The sequence below is a fragment of the Dermacentor variabilis genome, chromosome 9, assembly GCF_050947875.1.
Source record: "Dermacentor variabilis isolate Ectoservices chromosome 9, ASM5094787v1, whole genome shotgun sequence".
NCBI lineage: Eukaryota > Metazoa > Arthropoda > Arachnida > Ixodida > Ixodidae > Dermacentor > Dermacentor variabilis.
The window spans coordinates 92782917-92802413 of NC_134576.1; the positions used below are offsets into that span (position 1 = coordinate 92782917).

Here is a 19497-nt window from a genome sequence, read left to right on the forward strand (position 1 = left end):
AAGCTGAACAACCATAGTTGTCCAACACATGTGACGAAACTAACTGCTTATCGGGCGACCCTGTGCCCAATAAAAGAACTGACACTCAGCATAACGATAGTGCCGAGCACATTCATCGATCCTCGATAATCTGATCTGCGGGTCAAGCGCCTCGGTTTTTATACATGACTTGTTGAAAGTTACAGCGTAATCACTGTTGCCCGCATGCCTTCCAGAAAGTACTGCGCAATTCATGTCGCACACACCATCTGATTACACAAGGTTCTGTGACCTTAGACAATGGATAGAACCAGCGATAACATTCGAGAAACTTCAGATACAGAAAGGCGCGTCTTGCCCTGAGCGTTAACATTTAGCATTTGTTAGCCGGTGTAACGCGGTCACCGCTAAAAGATAAAAAAGTGCGCATATCAATATTACTCCTTCATCTAACTTCTGGTTGACAGTAACAATAAGAAATATGCATTTTTAGCTATAAAAAAGTTTGCACCACTCGAGCAATACGCCTTTCTGCTTTAGAACACCTTGATGCCGAATTGCGTTACAATCTGTTTTCGCAAAAATGAATGTGAACACGTCTTTCTTATCACCTCATTCCCTCTAGTATGCTGCAGTCTTGAAGACGCACAGGAATTTCCGGTTGGATTTTCCACCAAACAAAAACAGTGTGTGCTTAAGCCAAAATCTACGAGACTATAAATAAGAGTCTGACTCTTTACTAGCTGTTGTCCCCAATGAATGTCATCTTCGTTAGCTCCACAGGTTCTGGGCCACTGTTCTTGACACCTTTCATAGAACAGAACAACTGTAACGACGCCAGGACTATAAGCAGGGTGAAGCTGTTCGAAAACGAGGTGAACGTCACTGCTCACTCGGGCTTCATCACTGTGAACAAGACACTTGGGAGTCATCTCTTCTTCCTCTACCTACGAGCCCAGGTAAATATTCGCTTCACAAGGAAATGCACCGTAAAAGGAGCGGACGAGAAAGAAGAAAGCGCAGAGCAACAAAGTACCCTCTCGTTCCCTCTCTGGCACGTACCCTCTCTGGGGTATTGCTTGTCACAATCCATGCCTCCTGTCTCCCTTCTCGTCTTTTACCTCACACCCGTTCGTTATTGTTTTGTATTGAAGCAGCACTCACTTCGCTTTTTAAAGTATTGATTACACGGACGATCAAAGCTTCCACGATGTGTATACCGCGTCGTTACCAGGCCTCCCGCCGATGGTTTTGACTAGGAATCCCTTTCATGAGCCGACTTCTTTATGCAATGGCGATACTGCGTTACTTTTGGCACAGCTGTTGGCACAGCCATAATGTTGTTGAAGCGCATTCAGGTCGAACGCAGATCTTAATGACACGGCCAAACCAGCTACCACATATCGCGTGGAAATGCTTGACTTTTCACCAAGAATGACACTAATAATTACACAGCTTACTTTTTACATCGGAGCTGTCTTAAGTTAGTGTCCAGCCTTTCGTGATGTGCGTGTGCAAAAACTGTCATCGTGTGGGCCGCGTTTACGGAGGTATGAGATATCGCTTTAGAAGGGTGTGAGCCCGTAGGGGTTATGATTCTTAGTTCCGTTTCACCCTTCAATGAGTAAGACACGTGTCGTCTGCGGAAATGCGGAATGAACCGAACTGCGGTACAGCAGCGCTCGTACGAAGAGCAACGGCGGGAATAGACCGGGAATGTGCGCGGCGACGGCGGGCGGCAATGAATGCGGACAAAGCTCGTGCGGCAAACGCCAAGAGTATGCGAGCCGCCAGACATGACGACGCCTACTGCAAGGCGAAGAATGCTGCCCGGTTACTTCGGCACCATACTGTCAAAGTCGATCGGTTTAAAGGTGGGAAGGCCAGGTTCCAACGAGACTGCCTGGATCGCAACTTCCCTTCCCTTCATGTACATCAGACATCTGACGGACGGGGGGGGGGCGCAGTTCGGAATCAAGGGACAGGTAATCAACGTGCCCATTGACGTGCAGGAGATAGTTCAATGTCTTCCACGCTGCATCGACGACATGGCGGCTGAAGTACACATAAAACAACGTCTGTTGTCATAGCCCAGTTACAGAAAGGGTCTCGTCAAGAAGGGCAACGTAAAGGCCTGATTTGCCTTTTTGGTCAACAGGCCGTTATACAAATATTATGTGCGCGATGACCAGGAGACAATACAGGATTTCCGAGAAAAAAGATGAAACAAATGACGAAGTACAAGACGAAATGGAGAAGACGGTCATCGTCGAGGACCCAACCGACTCATTTCAGTGCGCCTTTGTGATTAACGCGATTAGTCAAGTGTAGTGTATGACGACATGTACAACCACGTTGCCGAACTGGAACAGCAGACGCATTACGTGGCCATAGCACCCGGCTATAGTTGTATACAGCTCCGTTGGTCATCCACCTTCACAGAGTGGCTCTGAATATTTTTTTTGCTTTTTTCTTTTGCATCAATTGTTGCACATAGCTTTCTTTGTACTTATGCAACCATTATGTTCTCTCTGCTTCGACTTTGGGTCCACAATAAAATATATTGGGCTTCGATCTTGATCCTAATAATAGCGTAAAATCATCAGCTTCTTGTTTTCACAGATGTGTGCAGTCGACTCGCGCTTTGAAGCTTTGACTTACATTTTGCTAGTTGTCAAAATTTTAAACGCGTATGCATTTCTATGCCTACTCATATGGAAATTTGTCCGTCCGTCATGTAAGACGAATGTAATTTCTCATACCCCCTAAAGAATGGTTCATACCTCCGTAAGCAATGGTTACGGCCGTAAACAATCAAAAATGCAATGGCTGATACCCATGTAAGGCAGAGGCTACGTGAGCTTTCTTTCAAGAGTAGCGTAGAGTATGGTACTTCTTGCAGAGAAATACTAAGCTTGACGCTCTCTTTCGGTATGTTTTTCGTATGTATAAATCCATTTTCCGATTTTCTTCCCACTCCTTGATCCACTCACATTTCGGCAGTATTTCCATTAAAGATTTTTTTCCCAGTTTGTAGGGTAGCAAACTGGACTCAGTCTGGTTAACCTCGCTGCCTTTCCTTCTTCCCTTCTCTCTCTCTCTCTTGCCAGTTTGCTCTACACCTGCATGCTATTTCATTTACATAAGAATACGACAACGCTAACGTTGCTATTGCGAGAAGCTTTTATTCGAAATTTTATTTATTTATTTAGGAATACTGTAGCCCTCACTTGAGGGCCATTACAGGAGAGGAAAAAATAAATATATAAATTTTAACACCGACAATACAAGGTTATACATCATTGTCAAACACAAATTAGAGGGAGAATGAACAAATATACACAGTATACGCAGAATAACAGTAAGCATGATCAATTCTTAATTATCCCGTTGCCTTTAATACAATTCTAATAGAGTCTAAAATTCGTTAACATTTTGTGCTGTTACAGTGCAGTCCGGAAGGCCATTCCATATATTGTTACACGAAGGAAAGAACGAGTATTGAAAACCATCTTGCAAACCAATAAAGAGACTTTGATAATATTTTTATTTATATTTGCAGCGGGAGAATTCTTGCAATACAATCAAAACGAAATGCAAAGTGACCCATGTTCCAAGCACGGTGAATACAAAAAGCTTATTTCGCGGCATAGGAAATGAGAGAATGACGCGCAGTTACTGATCAAGAATATCTAAGATGCGCATGTGCCGAGACACAGCGCAACGTAAGATTCATTCATTAGATAACACTGTGGAAACCCTTTGGTCTACAGTAGGCTTTCATCTCGCAATGCGAATAATGTTTTTCTTAGCTATTTCAGAGCTTATAAAAAGCCACTTGCGCCACGGTCGTATGCAAATGGTATATGCCAGTGACAGGGAGAAAAAGAAAACGTTTAGTAAAGATAACTAAAAGGAACATCTGGGGCGTTCTTGGGGAGATGCCTTAAGTTGAATGATGCATCTTTAAAAAATTATATTGCAATTTCAACATGTGCGTTGTTCTTCATTTTCGCTCTTTTTCGTCCTTCATTTCTTAACATTTCACGTCTACTATGTGTTTTCTACACAGACTGATCAATGGGCTAAGTGTTCCATAACAAAACCCCGTGATTTCCTTCCTTTTGTCTTTAGGGTCACGGCTTCTTTCTTGTTGATAACACAGTAAACAAGGTTACGTTTCGTCCTACTTGTATTGCAAAACAATAATTTCGACCAATTCTTCTTGCTTGGCAAACTGGGGAACTCGAAAGGTCCTTGCGTCACAAAGAAATGATGAATTTAATGAGAAGCTGTATATGTTAGCCGGGCTCAAGGCCTGGCATGCTGGAACAGGTAGCAGATCCCAGATACATTCGAAGTACATGAGGCGCCCACAACGCGCAGACGGGCTCCCCGCTGGCTTAGAACGTTCAGCAGCTCCAAGCTCGCCTCCCGTTTCCGCATAAGCTCGTAACCTTTCAGAAATTTCATTTCTAACTATATAGTAACCCCAGAAGTACCAGAGGACAGGTTTAAAAGTTTCGCCACCGTTACGGACAGAAGGCACGGGCGAGAACCTCCATTGAATTTTAAATCCTAACCGCTGATTAATAGCTGAACTCATGCTTTTTCTGGCAACGACAAGTATTTCGCCCGATTATTTCTGTTCAGCACCTCCAGCACGTATTGTTAACCAGGGATCATACAGCTGCTCACTGCTCCACATCCGAAAACACAAATACATCTTCACTATAAGCTCTTCACTATAAACAAACAACATTCTGAAACATTTTAATATTGCTACCAAAAGGGTTTTCAGATAAACCTGCCGAACGCGCTCCTCACGCAGCAGTTACGATGCGTCATAAACCGCTATCCCGTCATGTTCTGCCGCCACAAATTATCAAAAACACTGCGATATAGCTCTGACTACGGCGTCCAGCGCCGTCGAAAAGAGAAACTTAAAGTTTGTCATGGTTTTTTCATGTCCTCAGACGTACTGTAGTTCTTAATTACACTGTAAACCAAAAGAGAACTGAGAGCCTTTTAAGTTGATACAAGTTTTTCTAAAACGTGGCAAAAATTGAAAAGTAAAAACAAAAGTAAACTAAAACAGGCTTCCAGTAAATTGCCTCCCCCAGCTTTACATGCAACAAATCAATTTCAGTGACACTGCACTCTTGAGGTGGATTCGGCCTGTGGTTCTGCTTTCTGTTAGAGCGCAAAATATAAATAATATATATCATTTAAGTAATATATAATGTGTGAGTAAATTGCGCGCTGGCTCACATTCTTCAAGTCGGTTCGTGTGCAGTTCCAACGAAGCTATGCACTCAAGTTTCCTTTTTTCCGTGCGCACTGTATCACAGCTATACCGCAGTGCTTCAAACTCACAATACTAACAAATAGAGTACTATATTGTAACATAGTAATTGAAGCCAAAACTGGAAATTTTCACCGTTACAGCTAAACCATTTTTTCAGGAGCACACGTCCACCACTCCGCTTATGCTTTGGACACAGGGAGGACCAGGACTGTCTTCCTTATTCGGGCAATTTCTCGAAATCGGTCCATTGGCCATCAACAGCGACGGAAATCTGTCCAAGCGGCTCCGGACTATTCAAAAGAACGTCAGCGTCATTTACCTTGATGTCCCTGTTGGGGCGGGCTACAGCTTCACGAAAGATCCTTCGGGTTACGCACACAGCCTGGAGGATATCAGTACGGCTGTCACTGAATTTCTGGGCCAGTTCCTGATTCTCTTTCCTGAATACAAGGACAGGGATTTTTACGTCGCCGGAGAGTCGTACGGAGGTGCACATTTCCATCTATTTGGTTTCATAAACATGCATAAACTCCTCGCTGCTCGCATGAGCGTGATGCGCACGCCCCTTGGCGTTCCTGCTCAGCAGCTGTGTGGGTCTAACACGTACATACACTGGGCGGAGCGTAACGGATAGCAAACCTGGAGTCAAATTTATACAGCCCTTGCATTACACCACCTCACCACGGAAGTGCGACACCTGGGGTGATGTTGCTCGTTGTTCAATAGTCGTCACACTTCAGGTGCTGTGACAAGTTCAAAGTTGTGGCAAGCCGAAGTTTTGGCAGGCCAAAATTGTCATACTTCTGGTGCTTTGATAAGTTCAAATTTGTGGTACTTCTGGTGTTATGACAACTTCAAATCTATGACATTCCAAGGTTGAGGGGTGCCATAGTTGTGGCACACCAAAGCTTTGGCAGGCCAAAGTTGTGGAAGGCCAAATTTTTGGCAGGTGAAAGTTGTAGCAGGCCAATGTTGTCGCAGGCCAAAGTTGTGGAAGGCCACAGTTGTGGAAGGCCACAGTTGTGGAAGGCCACAGTTGTGGAAGGCCACAGTTGTGGAAGGCCACAGTTGTGGTAGGCCGAAGTTCAGAGGTGCCATAGTTGTAGCACTCCAAAGCTATGGCAGGCCAAAGTTGTGGAGTGGAAAGGTTGCCGAAGGCCAAAGTTGTGGCAGGCCAAATTTTTGGCAGGTAAAAGTTGTAGCAGGCCAAAATTGTAACAGGCCAATGTTCTGGCAGGCCAAAGTTGTGGCTCGCCAAATTTGCGGCACGCCATAGTTGAGGCCGGCGAAAGCTGAGGCAGGCAATAGTTGACGCCGAAGTTGTGGCATGCAAAAGTTGTGACAGGCCATATTTATGGTAGTCCAAATTTGTGATAGGCGAAAGCTACGGCAGGTTAATTTAGCGGCAGGCCAAAGTTAGGGCGAAGATTCCGGCTGGCTAAATCTGAGGCCAATCTTGCGGCAGCCCAAAGTTGAGGTATGCCACAGCTGTCACACTTCAGGTGTTGTGAGAAGTTCAACATTGTGGGACACCAAAGTTGTGGCAGGCCAAAGTTATTACACTTCTGGTATTGTGACAAGTTGAAAGTGGCGATACTTCTGGCGTTGTGACAAGTTCAAATTGTAGCACGCCAAATTTGTCGCATGCCAAAGCTGTGGCAGACCGATACTGTGGCAGGCCTAAGTTGTGAGAAGTTCAAAGTTGTGGCAGGCCAATATGGTGGAAGGCCAATGTTGCGGCAGGCCATTGTTGTGGCTGGCCACAGATCTGACATGCCAAAGCAGTGGCAGGCCTAAGTTGTGACACTTCTGGTGCTGTGACAAGTTGAAAGTTGTGGCTTGCCAAAGCTGTAGCATGCCAAACTTATGGTAAGCCAAAGTTGTGGCAAGCCAAAGGTGTGGCAGGCCAAAGTTGTGGCATGACAAAGTTGTGGCAGGCGAAATTTGTGGTAGGTCAATGTTGTGGCAGGCCAGTGTCTCAGCAGGCCAACGTTGAGGAAGACCAAAGTGGTGGCATAGAAAAGTTGTGGCCCGCCATAGGTGTGGCAGGCCCCAACTTTAGCATGGCACAAGTTGTGGAAGGCCAAAGATGTGACAACCCAAAGTTGGCAAACTCCTGGGGCTGTGACAAGTTCGAAGACTTGAGACTTCCGATGTGACGACTGCGAAGTTGTCGTGCATAAAATTCTTGGCATGCCAAAGTAGTGCCGTGCCAAAATTTTAGCATGCAAAAGTTCAGGCAGTCCAAATTTTTGGCAGATCGAAGTTGTATCATGCCAAAATTGTAGCATGCCAAAGTTGTGGCATGCAAAGTTGTGGCAGGTCAATGTTGTGGCACGCCAAAGTTGCGGCACGCCAAAGTTGAGACAGGCAGAAGTTGAGGTACGCCTATGTTGTGGCGGCCAAAGTTGTGGCACGCAAAAGTTGTGGCAGGCCAATGTTGTGGCACGCCAAAGGTGCGGCACGCCAAAGTTACGGCACGCTAAAGTTGCGGCACGCTAAAGTTGCGGCACGCCAAAGTTGAGACAGGCCAAAGTTGTGGCACGCCAATGTTGCGAAAGACCAGCGTTATGGACAATGTTCCGGCGGCCAAATATGAGGCCAATCTTGGGGCAGGCCAATGTTGAGGGAGGCCAAAGTTTTGGCATGCCAAAGTTGCGCCAGGACAAAGTTGTGTCACTTCTGGTGCTATGACAAGTTCAAAGCTGTCACACTTTGGTTGTTGGGACAAGTTCAAAGTTGTGGCACGCCAAAGTTGTGGAAGGCCAAAATTATTACACTTCTGGCGTTGTGAAAGTTCAAAGTTCCGATACTTTTGGCATTGTAAAAAGTTCAAAGTTGTGGCATGCCCATGTTGTGGCAGGCCAATGTTGCTGCAGGCCAATGTTGCGGCAGGCCAATGTTGCGGCAGGCCACTGTTGCGGCAGGCCAAAGTTGTGACAAGTTCAAAATTTTGCATGCCAAATTGTGGAACCCAAATATATGGCAGGCCAAAGTTGTGCCAGGCCATAGTTGTGGCAGGCCAAAGATGTAACAAGCCAAAGTTGTGAAGCATCTGATGCTGTGATAAGTTCGAAGGTATGACGCGTCTTGTTTTGTGAGAACTTCCAAGTTGGGGTGCGCCGAAGTTGTACCATGCCAAAGTTAGAGCATACGAAAATTGAAGCATGCGAAAGTTGCGGGAGGCCAAAGTTGTGGCAGGACAAACTTGCAGCAAGCCAAAATTGTAGCAGGCCGACGTTGTGGCAGGCCCAAGTTGTAGTAGGCCAAATTTGCGGCATGCCAAAGTTGAGGCAGGCCAATGTTGAGGCCAAAGTTGTGGCATCCCAAAGTTGTAGCAGGCGAAATTATTGGTAGTCCAAATTTGGGGGCCGGCCAAAGTTGTGGCCAAAGTTCCGGTCAGCCAAATTTGAGGACCATCTTGCGGCATGCCAAAGTTGTGGCATGCCAAAGTTGCACCAAAACAATGTTGTGACACTTCTGGTGCTGTGACAAATTAAAAGCTGTCACACTTCTGATTTTGTGACAAGTTCAAGCTCTTTCTTCCTATATGTACCTCACGCCAGCAGCACGCCTTATGGCCTTTGTCGACGTATTTTCTGTTTACAAGGCCACATCCCTTCCACCCCGGCAAACGATTGCAAGATGCTGATAGCACAGGCTCGTACTCATTGTCAGTTTGATTATATTATCAAACGTGTTATTATTATAATATTATTATTATATTATGAGATCTGAATAAGGTTATTATTATTATTATTATTATTATTATTTGATAATCCGTCTGTCATCACAACATTCTAAATTCATGTACAAGCTTTAGTTAGTGTACGCATTCCCCCCCCCATTCTCAACCTTCAGTGAATAAAACGAAAGAAGTGCTGTGCAGTCATCTGCTCACACGCATTTATTGCAGGAAACTTGTGCTCGTTTTACCAGGCTCATGTACAACACGGCACAAAACGCGTCAGCCTTAATTTGCAACGAAGATATGAAAACTCTGCAGAATTCGCCATGTAATCAAATCTAACTTTGAATTTCTTGTTGTTTTGTTTTTCAGGAAGATACGCCGTTGGTATCGCATTTCATCTGCTCACAAACACAGTCAAACCGGTACCTCTCAATCTCCGAGGAACAATTGCTGGGGTCGGATTCCTGGGGCCAATCTTCGATATAGCTGACTCCAGCGAATTTCTGTACCGTGCTTCAATGCTCACTAAGGAAGGTCGCGACACTTTCACGAAGCAATTCCAGGTCATGAGAAGCCTCTTCGCGTCTCGTAAAGTGAAAGAAGCCCTTTACCTTTTGTTACAGACAATCTTCACCGATAGCACACACCCCACCTTATTTCAAAATCTTACGCTGTACAACAATCAAGCGAGCGCCCTGTATTCCGAGAAGCCTGCAAACATGATCGAGTACTCCCACTACGTCAACACGACGGCTTTCAGAGAAGCCATACATGTTGGACTTGACGTTCAGTTCGAGCCATACAGTCAAATCTTCATGGCCAACCTGGCACTGGACATCGTGACGGACATCAGCGCCCAGATAGAGCTGCTGCTCAACACCAGTCAAGTGCTGTTCTACACGGGCCAAGTGGATGCGCTGTTTCCATCGACCAACCTGAGAGCTTACTTCCGTACACTGAACTGGACAGGAGCGTCGCAGTACCGAAACTCTTCTCGTGGTGTATGGAAGGCGCAGGACGGTTCTAACAGCATAAGCGGTTACATAGTTCGAGTGCACAATTTCACCGAGGCTATTATACTTGGAGCGGGTCACTACGCTGCAGTAGACAAACCAGATGAAGCCTACTATTTGATGTCAAATTTCATTGATTCAAGGAGCACGTTAGCCTAACGCTTACGCGAAAGAAACAGTTGCGTCACTGATAGGCCTATTCAACGTTGAATTAAATCAAATAATTTCATAGCACCATCCTTCTTTCAAAGCTCTGAAAGACACTAGTCAAGTTCCATTATTCAGCGTATTATTTCAACAATATACGTCACGCTAATTGCAAGCATTTGTCACACGCATTGTTGTCGGAAGGTTGCTGAGGGTGCCATCAGAAGAATCGTGTAGATCGTACAACTCAATGAGCCTGAACAAAGATCATTTTGATAAAAGATTTTCTTGCGTTTCACACGCCGCGGTAGCTCAGTGGTTTGGGCGCAGCGGTGCAGAGCTCGAGGTCAGGGATTCGATTCTCCCCAGGCTGGCCGCATTCCTTGGAAAAGGCATGCAAAAACAGTCACGTAATGGTACTCGTTCGAGAACTCCAGCTGGTCTTAAATATTTCGGAGCCCTCTATTACAGCGTACCTCGTAAGGATATCGTGGTTTGGCATGTAAAACCCCAGAATTACGATTATAATTAAGTTTGTCGTGTTCCTTTTTATAACATTCTCCTATCTTGCATATTCACAGCCAGAAATTTGGGACTAAACTAGGCGTGGAAGCATCGCTCACTTTGATAAAAACACGCAGCGATGTTCGTCCCCTTCAATGTATACACAGTGAGTATTTACTACGAATAAAGCAGAGTGAAGTACAAAGATGACAGTGATGTTGAAAAGATGAAGCAATATATGGGCCCAAGGCACTACTGTCCTGCTGGTACAGTGTTCGTCTTCTATTGTCAACTCTTCTGAAAGAACTGCAAAATAGTCTTTAAAATCTGACAAGCACATTGCGACCATGCGTCCGCGGTCTAAAGCTGGGTGCTCCTGAGCAAAGCGCCACAGGATCAATTTGATGTCAAAAGCCACATTTACACACTAAACAAAACATATGTGGAAGTCTCCAATGAATGGTGCCACCACACTATAGGGACCTTCATTTTCGGGTTTTATGTTTTCTTAAATTGGGGGAAACCACAGCGGAATTGAGGGGTTTTCTTGTCTGGCAGCCCATTGTCCAGGATTTTTCCGGGAACAATCAGAAAGGATAAACGTAGGCAATGGTGTGCATTTGGACGCAAAGCGATTTTCACACGAGTGCAATTACTGACACAAACATATCGTAACATAGCTACTTGTAAGTCATGTGACAAACAGGTCCTTACGAATCCTTGTAGGCATTATTTGCCCCAAACCAATTCCCCGATGATTACAATACTTCCTAATGCCAGTTTCGAGCGCAGCTCTTTAGGAGTTTTAAATTCGCGATATATATATATATATATATATATCCTTTGGCGAAGAATTTTATTCTGAACGACTGGGTCCTCTTGGCGGCGGCGCTGAGCCTCTGCTCGGGCAGCGCGTTTAGCAACAGCGGCAGATGATGCATTTCCACAGGTTGCGTCGCTTATTGTTCAGAAATAAAGCGTGAACACGGGAACGCGTGGCTCGCGTGAAGCGCATGTGTATGTGTTCATCCTAGACCTGTTAGGCCATCCGTCCTAATTGTCTGTTCTCTTGTTTCACTGCTTCGCGTCGACACACTCTCACAATAAGATTAATGTTAAACTAGGGTAATTAGCCAGCCTTTTTTTAACCTTCCACAGTTGAGTAAACGCTCTCTCATCTTCCAGCTATAGTTTGCAATGCAGAGAAGCGTGAGCAGTACGTCAGCTTTATAGCGCATCATAAAAGTTTGCATGCACTTGACGTGTGCAAAATGCAGTACGGTGTAAAACTGTCGTATTCGCGTGAACGCGGCTACTAAAAGGACTAACAAGCTTGCGTTCCCTGAAAGTCGCCAGGCGCTAATACACCGCATAAGTACTTCGGTTCATGCTTGAAGGTTAAGCAAGGAGAAATTATGTATCATATTTTATTTATGTGGATTCATTATGTTATTTTGATTAATTCTGACCACTTGCGCAAGCAACAAGGGTCGCATTCGTTAGTTGCTGAACACCTTCATTTATTCTTACCCATTACGAAAGGACGAATGTACCGGGGAAAATCGTGTTTAATTTTATTTTTTTATAAAACCTGTTCGGGGTGCACAAATCGGGAATTATCAGGTTTCATCCGACAACAGAGAATCCTATACAAATAACAGGTGGCAAATGAGACCACTGGGCGAGTTAAGTTTTCTGCTGCATGCAGCGCAAAGGGAAGTAATAAAAAAATAGGAGAGCACGAGTGAGAAGCGCTAACAAGAGACCTCGTTGTTGGTCAGTTCCTAGTCAGCGCCTGTTCTGCGCATTTCTATCTTAGTAATGAATCTCTTCTGTGCTGCAAGCAAGCAAATTGAACATAGAATAAAGGGGTATTAAATCGGTGCATGTAGGTATACATGCGTTTACGTTATGTGCGTATGTATACCCGTGAGCAAAAGTGTACGGACGACAGGGTCGCCGAAAAGACTAAATTTCTTTGTAAGTAACATGCATAAACTCAAATTGACGAGCCCACTGGAAAGCACTCAATGCCAAGTTTGGATTGCAGTCCTGAATTCCAAGTTCCATTCATAGGCAGTGGTAAAGATCGGCTTTATCACGCAATCCCTGGTCTGCATACTTTTCTCACGGGTGTACAGTACGGTCCACTCTTGGAGTAAACGCACGAGCGCGTTGCCGGTGGCCCGCGCGGCGCTGACCGGCGGCGAAATTTGGAAACGCGGCGCATGCGCATAGAGTCATAAGCGCAGCGCGTGCCCTCCGCTTCGTCTGCTATTTTGCCCCTGCACTATGCAAGCGCTGGAAAGCGCTTCCGTTCTTTCCCTATGTGCGATTTATCTAGCCGCCACTCTGCCTGCTGCTCGTCGGGTAATAAGCAAGCAAAAAAACATGTTTTTTTTTACCCAATACGCTAGTCATATGTTTTTCAAATGCTGCTCGCAGGAACTGGCCACTTTTGATAACGGACAAGGAAATTGAAGCTAGGTGCAGCGAGCATAGCGAGCTTGCTCTTCCAACCACAGTATATCCGCCTATTCAACAAGCGGGAGGCAGAGTATGGGTATCAGTTGCTTCACAGTGTGAAAAAAATTATTCAGTACAGATACTTAAGACTGTTTACGTGTGGGAATGCGAAAGCATTATACTCGCTTAGGTGAAATGTTTTGATTTATGTTTTCGATATGCTTTAAAGTTGTTTCTGCTGGATCAGCGTGTGCGATTGCGTATAGGTTGGCCACATGCTGGAAACAGTCGGACCATTTTGCGGCAGAACCATGAATTTTATTTTATGCGTAATGTGGTAGGTCTGCCGTGACTATGTCGTCTTATTTGTGTTCCTTGCTTCGTCCTCTGAGGCGTGCCTCCGTGGGCGATCACGTTTCACAGCTGCCTCTGAGGTACTTAAAACATAGAAAGCAGTGCGTTGTAATTGACGTAAATTGTTTCTCTTTGTTACAAATACCTTCTGCAGTTCTGCAGGGAAACATACTGGGGCCACTGCCATTTATTATTTACGTAAATGACATAACCAGGCTGAATAAACGCGCCGAGAGGCAGCAATTGAAGTGGGAGGCAAGGCACCAAGGCACCAAGGCAACCAGTAGGCAAGCTCTTCGAAGTAACAAAAAACCTCATAAAGAAACAACAAATAATGAAAGTGCCCAACTCAAGAGATAAGGTGGAATTCGCGGAACTGTCAAAACTGATCAAAAAGGCTAAAATAAGTCATATTAAAACTATAACGTGAGAAAGACTGAACAAGCTGCAATAAATGGACGCAGCCTGAAATCAGTGAGAAAGAAACTTGGGATTGGACAAACCAAGATGTATGTACTGAAAGATAAGCAGGGTAATATCATCAGCAATCTCGAAGATATAAGAAAAGCAGCGGTAAATTTCTATACTGACTTATACAGTATCCAGAGGAGTCAGGATACCGCAATTAGAAACAGTAATGAACAGGATACAGGAACTCCTCCTATAACTAGCGATGAGGTCAGAAGGTCCTTGCAAGACATGAAACGAGGAAGAGAGGCAGTAGAAGATGGAATAACAGTCGATTTAATGAAAGATGGAGGAGCCATATTGCTTGGAAAACCGGCGGCTCTTTGTACGAAGCATTTATAGACAGCAAGGGTCCCAGAAAAGTGGAATAATACCAACAATATACTAATCCACAAAAAGAGAGACGTTAAATAATTGCAAAATTATAGGCCCATTAGCTTACTCCCAGTATTACATAAAATATTTACCAAAATAATAACCAATAAAATAAGGGCAACACTGGACTTTAGTCAACAAAGGCAGCAGGCTGCTTTAAGGAAGGGATACTTTACAATAAATCACATTCATATCATTAATCAGGTCATAGAGAAATTCGCAGAGTAAAATAAGCCTCTCTATGTGGCTTTCATAGATTACGAAAACGCATTTGATTCAGTAGAGATACCAGCAGTCATAGAAGCACTGCGCAATCAAGGAGTAGAGACCACTTACGCAAATACCCTAGAAAATATCTACAGAGATTCCACAGCCACCTTAGTTCTACACAAGAAATGTAGAAAGGTACCCATAAAGAAAGGGGTCAGACAAGGAGACAAAATCTCTCCAATGCTATTCACTACGTGCTTAGAAGAAGTATTCAAGTTATTAAACTTGGAAGGCTTAGGAGTAAAGATCGACGGCGAATACCTCAACAACCTTCAGTTTGCCGATGGCATTGCTCTATTCAGCAATACTGCGGACGAGTTACAACAAATGATTGAGGACCTTAACAGAGAAAGTGCAAGAGTGGGGTTGAATATTAATATGCAGAAGACGAAGATAATAATGAAAAGCCGGGCAAGGGAACAAGAGTTCAAGATCGCCAGTCAGCCTCTAGAGTCTGTGAAGGAGTACGTTTACCTAGGTCAATTAATCACAAGGAACCCTGATCATGAGAAGGAAATTCATAGAAGAATAAAAATGGCTTGGATCAGGTACGGCAGACATTGTCAGCTCCTAACTGGAAACTTACCACTATCATTGAAAAGGAAGGGATACAATGAGAGCATTTTATCAGTGCTTACATATGGGGCAGAAGCTTGGAGAGTGACAAAGAAGCTTGAGAACAAGTTAAGAACCGCGCAAAAAGCGATGGAACGAATACTGCTAGGCATAACGTCAAGAGACACAAAGAGAGCGGTTTGGAGCATAGAGCAAACGGGTGTAGCCGATATTCTATTTTACATTGAGAGAAAGAAAGTGGAGCTAGGCCGGTCATGTAATGCACCGGTTAGACAACCATTGGAGCATTAGGGTTACAGAATGGGTACCAAGAGAAGGGAAACGCAGTCGAGGACTGCAGAAGACAAGCTGGAGCGATGAAAGTAGGAAATTCGCGAGTGCTAGTTCGAATCGCTTGGCACAGGACAGGGGAAATTCGAGATCGCAGGGAGAGGCCTTCGTACTGCAGTAGACATGAAACAGGCTGCTGCTGCTGATGATGAACGGAAACACACATGTCGATAGTGCGGCAAAATGTTCGGCAAAGGCCTGTGGTATACTATGTAAATTTTGGCAAGTACTTCCACCGAAGGTTAATTGTCATGTTTGCAACACACACTCTCATATATATATATATATATATATATATATATATATATATATATATATATATTCTTTTAACGTTGTACGGGAAAACACCTAAAAGAAACATTAATAAACTACTTTTATTACAGAAGAAGGCCCTTCGCCCCATTGCAGATGCTTCTTATGACGCGCACCAGGCCGAGCTGTTTGTCACACTAACCGTGCTTCCTCTGCAACACATTTTCCAGTTTAATGTTATTATAAAATATAAGCAGAGATTGCAATTTAATAATAAACTTTCCTTAATGTTACGTAATCTCAGAAATACTCACACATACCAATATAATATTAGGAACACAGGCCAATGGGTACTTCCTTTTTCACGCAAAACCATGGATTAAATAGACTAGAAGACTGCATACCCATTCACCTAATACAGCTACATTACCAAGGAATTGATTTGTGCAGCATTACTAGGACAGAGTTTAAGAGATTTCTTGTTTTGAAGAGAAATTGATTGCGCTCAAGTTTTACATCTCAAATGTCGCACTTATTAAACTGTCATGTACGATATTAATTTCGTTCAACTAATATCCCCATATGTTTGACTCTAATACACCTATTATATATGTTTTTAAATAATTCCATAATTGCATTGCTTGTACGAATGTATTTAAGTTTAACGTCATTACGCGTTCCACTATGTATACCCTTACTGTGTATGTGAATTGATTCTATCATGAATGTGTTCTGTTGGTGTAATGTCCTGTGTGAGAATGTATATAACTACACTTTTATATGCGCTGCTCATCAGTACTCATTATGTTCATTGTATAAATTGTACGGTTTGCTTGTTATCCTCTATCCCAAGACGTGGGCAGAAAGCTCGTCAAGGAACCTGGATCATCGAATCAAAGTTGCGGTGCGTCAGTGGAAAAGCAATGCATACCTCGAAGCACTTCTTTCCGAAAATAAATCAAGACTGGAATCGTCTACCCACATTCATTGTCGCTATCACAGATCATGATGTGTTCAAGTCGGCTATCTGTGATCATGTGCTGCCTCATTAGCCATTCATTTTCTTTTTTTTTACTATTGCCAGTTCTCTCTGTAAAGCCTGTACGGCCTTGAAAGTACCCGCCGTGGTTGCTCAATGGCTATGGTGTTGGGCTGCTGAGCACGAGGTCGCGGGATCGAATCCCGGCCACGGCGGCCGCATTTCGATGGGGGCGAAATGCGAAAACACCCGTGGTCTTAGATTTAGGTGCACGTTAAAGAACCCCAGGTGGTCAAAATTTCCGGAGTCCTCCACTACGGCGTGCCTCATAATCAGAAAGTGGTTTTGGCACGTAAAACCCCAAATATTATAAATTATATTATATATACGGCCTTGAGAGTAAATAAAGAAATGACAGCTACTTTGCTGCAGCTTTTTGTTCCTGTTCAAACATTTTCCCCCTGTTTTTGTAAGAGGAACAGCTGTGAAATAAAATTGATTGATTGACAGACAGACAGACAGACAGACAGACTGACTGATTGATTGATTGATTCCTCTGAGTGCACCGCAGTAGACAGCCCCGATGAAATCCGAAGAGCAAGTGACGCGTGGGAGGCAGTGACGTGGCGTGTGCAATGACGCACGCACTAGGCGCAACTTTACTCAACCATGCAGAGACAGTAGCGTTGGGGAAGCGTGCTCGTCTCTCACCCCGAAGGCCCGGTTTCCATTCCCAGCCAGACCGAAATTTACTTAGTTTCTTTTCAAAGGCATTAATGTACTTTGTTTACAGAAACCTGCCTGACAAATTTGACGTCAATCCGAGCATTTTTTTGAAGTGTTCTCATTCATCGCGCCGTCGGCAATTTTCGGTATCATCTTTCGGTCGCACCTCCGACAACGCCGGATTTTCGTGTAGTGGGGCATATAATGCTTTCACATATAAAAAAAAGCCGAATGGAACAGCGGAAGGGCAGCGAAACACCGACCACGCCCATGTGGGTTCTTCCTAAGAGTGGACCGTACTCTACGCATGTACGTGTGTGTTGCACATCTGTGCACGTACATGAATCTGCGTGCGCCTGCGTGTGCGCGTGTGTTAGTATGCGTGCGCTTGTCTGCGTGCGCATATGCGTGGGCGTGTTTGTGTGCATGTGAGTGCGTGTGCGCTCGAGGGTGACCCTCAAGGTCACATAAGCGGCCAACGGCATACAAATCACGAAGTGTGGGGGAAGATTCAACGAAACTATCGGCTTAAAATAGCGTTTCAATGGTAGGCCGACTTATGATCATCCTTTTCTGTCTGTTCCGATCATCCTTTTCATCCTTTTCATCTTTTCGATCATCCTTGTCTGTCCTTTTCTACCGACATGCGCAGCGCCACAGAATGGCAATGCAACGATGTAGCTACTATCAATGATGCAAGATACATCGACAGCTCATATATAGCTATAAAGCTGGTGCCTTCTCTAAACCCTTGCTTACCCGACATTCATGAGCTTTTAAAGCGAAGGTTTCTTTGTTACTTTCACCAGCCTGTTGTCATCGTATTCATTGGCCATGAAGGCAAGCGCTGCAAAGGCGCTGTGAAGTGAGCAAGTTACTCCGGCAACAATGAAGCAAGATAAAGCGACTTAACGAAGAATAAACATGTAATTGACAGTTTCGGAAAGTGATTCCAAACCACTCTAGGCACGGGGAAGCTGTAACAGCTCTCCACCACCGTAGTCGCCATACAATACACAGACACCAACAGGCACGTAACATGTTTTATTGAAATTATTTATTGAAATGGGTTCCTTCCAGACCAGCATCCCCATCTACCACGTGACGTTTTGTCAATCAGGTAAAAAGCTATACCTAATTCGACCCCTTTTCTTACCATGAGACCGCGAGGCTGTCATTGTTCGTAACTTCTGCTGCGAACGTCGAATGGCCTTTTCTACCATACGAACCCGTATATAATACGCCATTGTTTACCGTTTCATCTTAGCGCAAAATGAAACAAACAAGCTGACGAATCAAGTGGCGCTGTCGGGCATAGAGGGCTTCAATGTAGCGAGAAAGATAACATTAAGTGAGACATAATGAACTAGGCGCGTTATGCTTTTCGATTTTAAAACGCTGGCTGATAAGCCCACTGTAGAGGTTTCTGTCGTACCAGAACCTCTCAATGAAACTTTTCAGTAACAGCTTAAGCTACGTTCAGACTATGTGCGAAATGAGGAGATGTTCTGCAACAAACGGAATTCCGTACAGGAGAAGGAAGGCTACTGTTTTGTTCATAGATACTGCAGTCGTATGCAGTTTCAAGAACAAAACAGCTCGAACAGCAGCGTCGTATACATTGGGAGACCCACTATTTCCGAGTGTTATGCTGATACGATCATTACAATATGGTAGATGAGCACCGCAGTATCGGTTTTCCTTTTCTGTTCGCGGAACTTCCGGCATCCCCGCTTACAACAACCGGCGGTTATAAGAGATGCATGTGATCTTTTCAGAGCACCGGCACTGCGCGCTTTCGGTTGCGTCGCGTTTTACGGTCACGCGTTGCGTTGACGATTGTATTTGTGTGACCTCTCTGACTGGACAAACGTCGATTAGACACCTGGAATTTTGACTGACCGTGCATAATATGCGTAGATTATGCGATTGCCAATATGAACGATCAACAGCGTTTACAGTCGTAGCGCCACGCCTAATGTGGTAAACACTACAAATACCTGCTCTGCCAACGTGACGACCGCATCCTAAGCATAGCATTACAAAACTCGAATTTTAT

General features: G+C 44.4%; 1 protein-coding gene across 1 annotated transcript; it reads left to right on the top strand.

The window, feature by feature from the left end:
• The first annotated feature begins 734 nt into the window (after nucleotides 1–734).
• On the top strand, nucleotides 735–10150 carry LOC142558449 (putative serine carboxypeptidase CPVL). Its single transcript, XM_075670584.1, has 3 exons — nucleotides 735–938; nucleotides 5484–5775; nucleotides 9348–10150. Exons 1-3 carry the CDS (start codon nucleotides 735–737, stop codon nucleotides 10148–10150), a joined length of 1299 nt encoding a protein of 432 aa, XP_075526699.1.
• Nucleotides 10151–19497: the final 9347 nt, after the last annotated feature.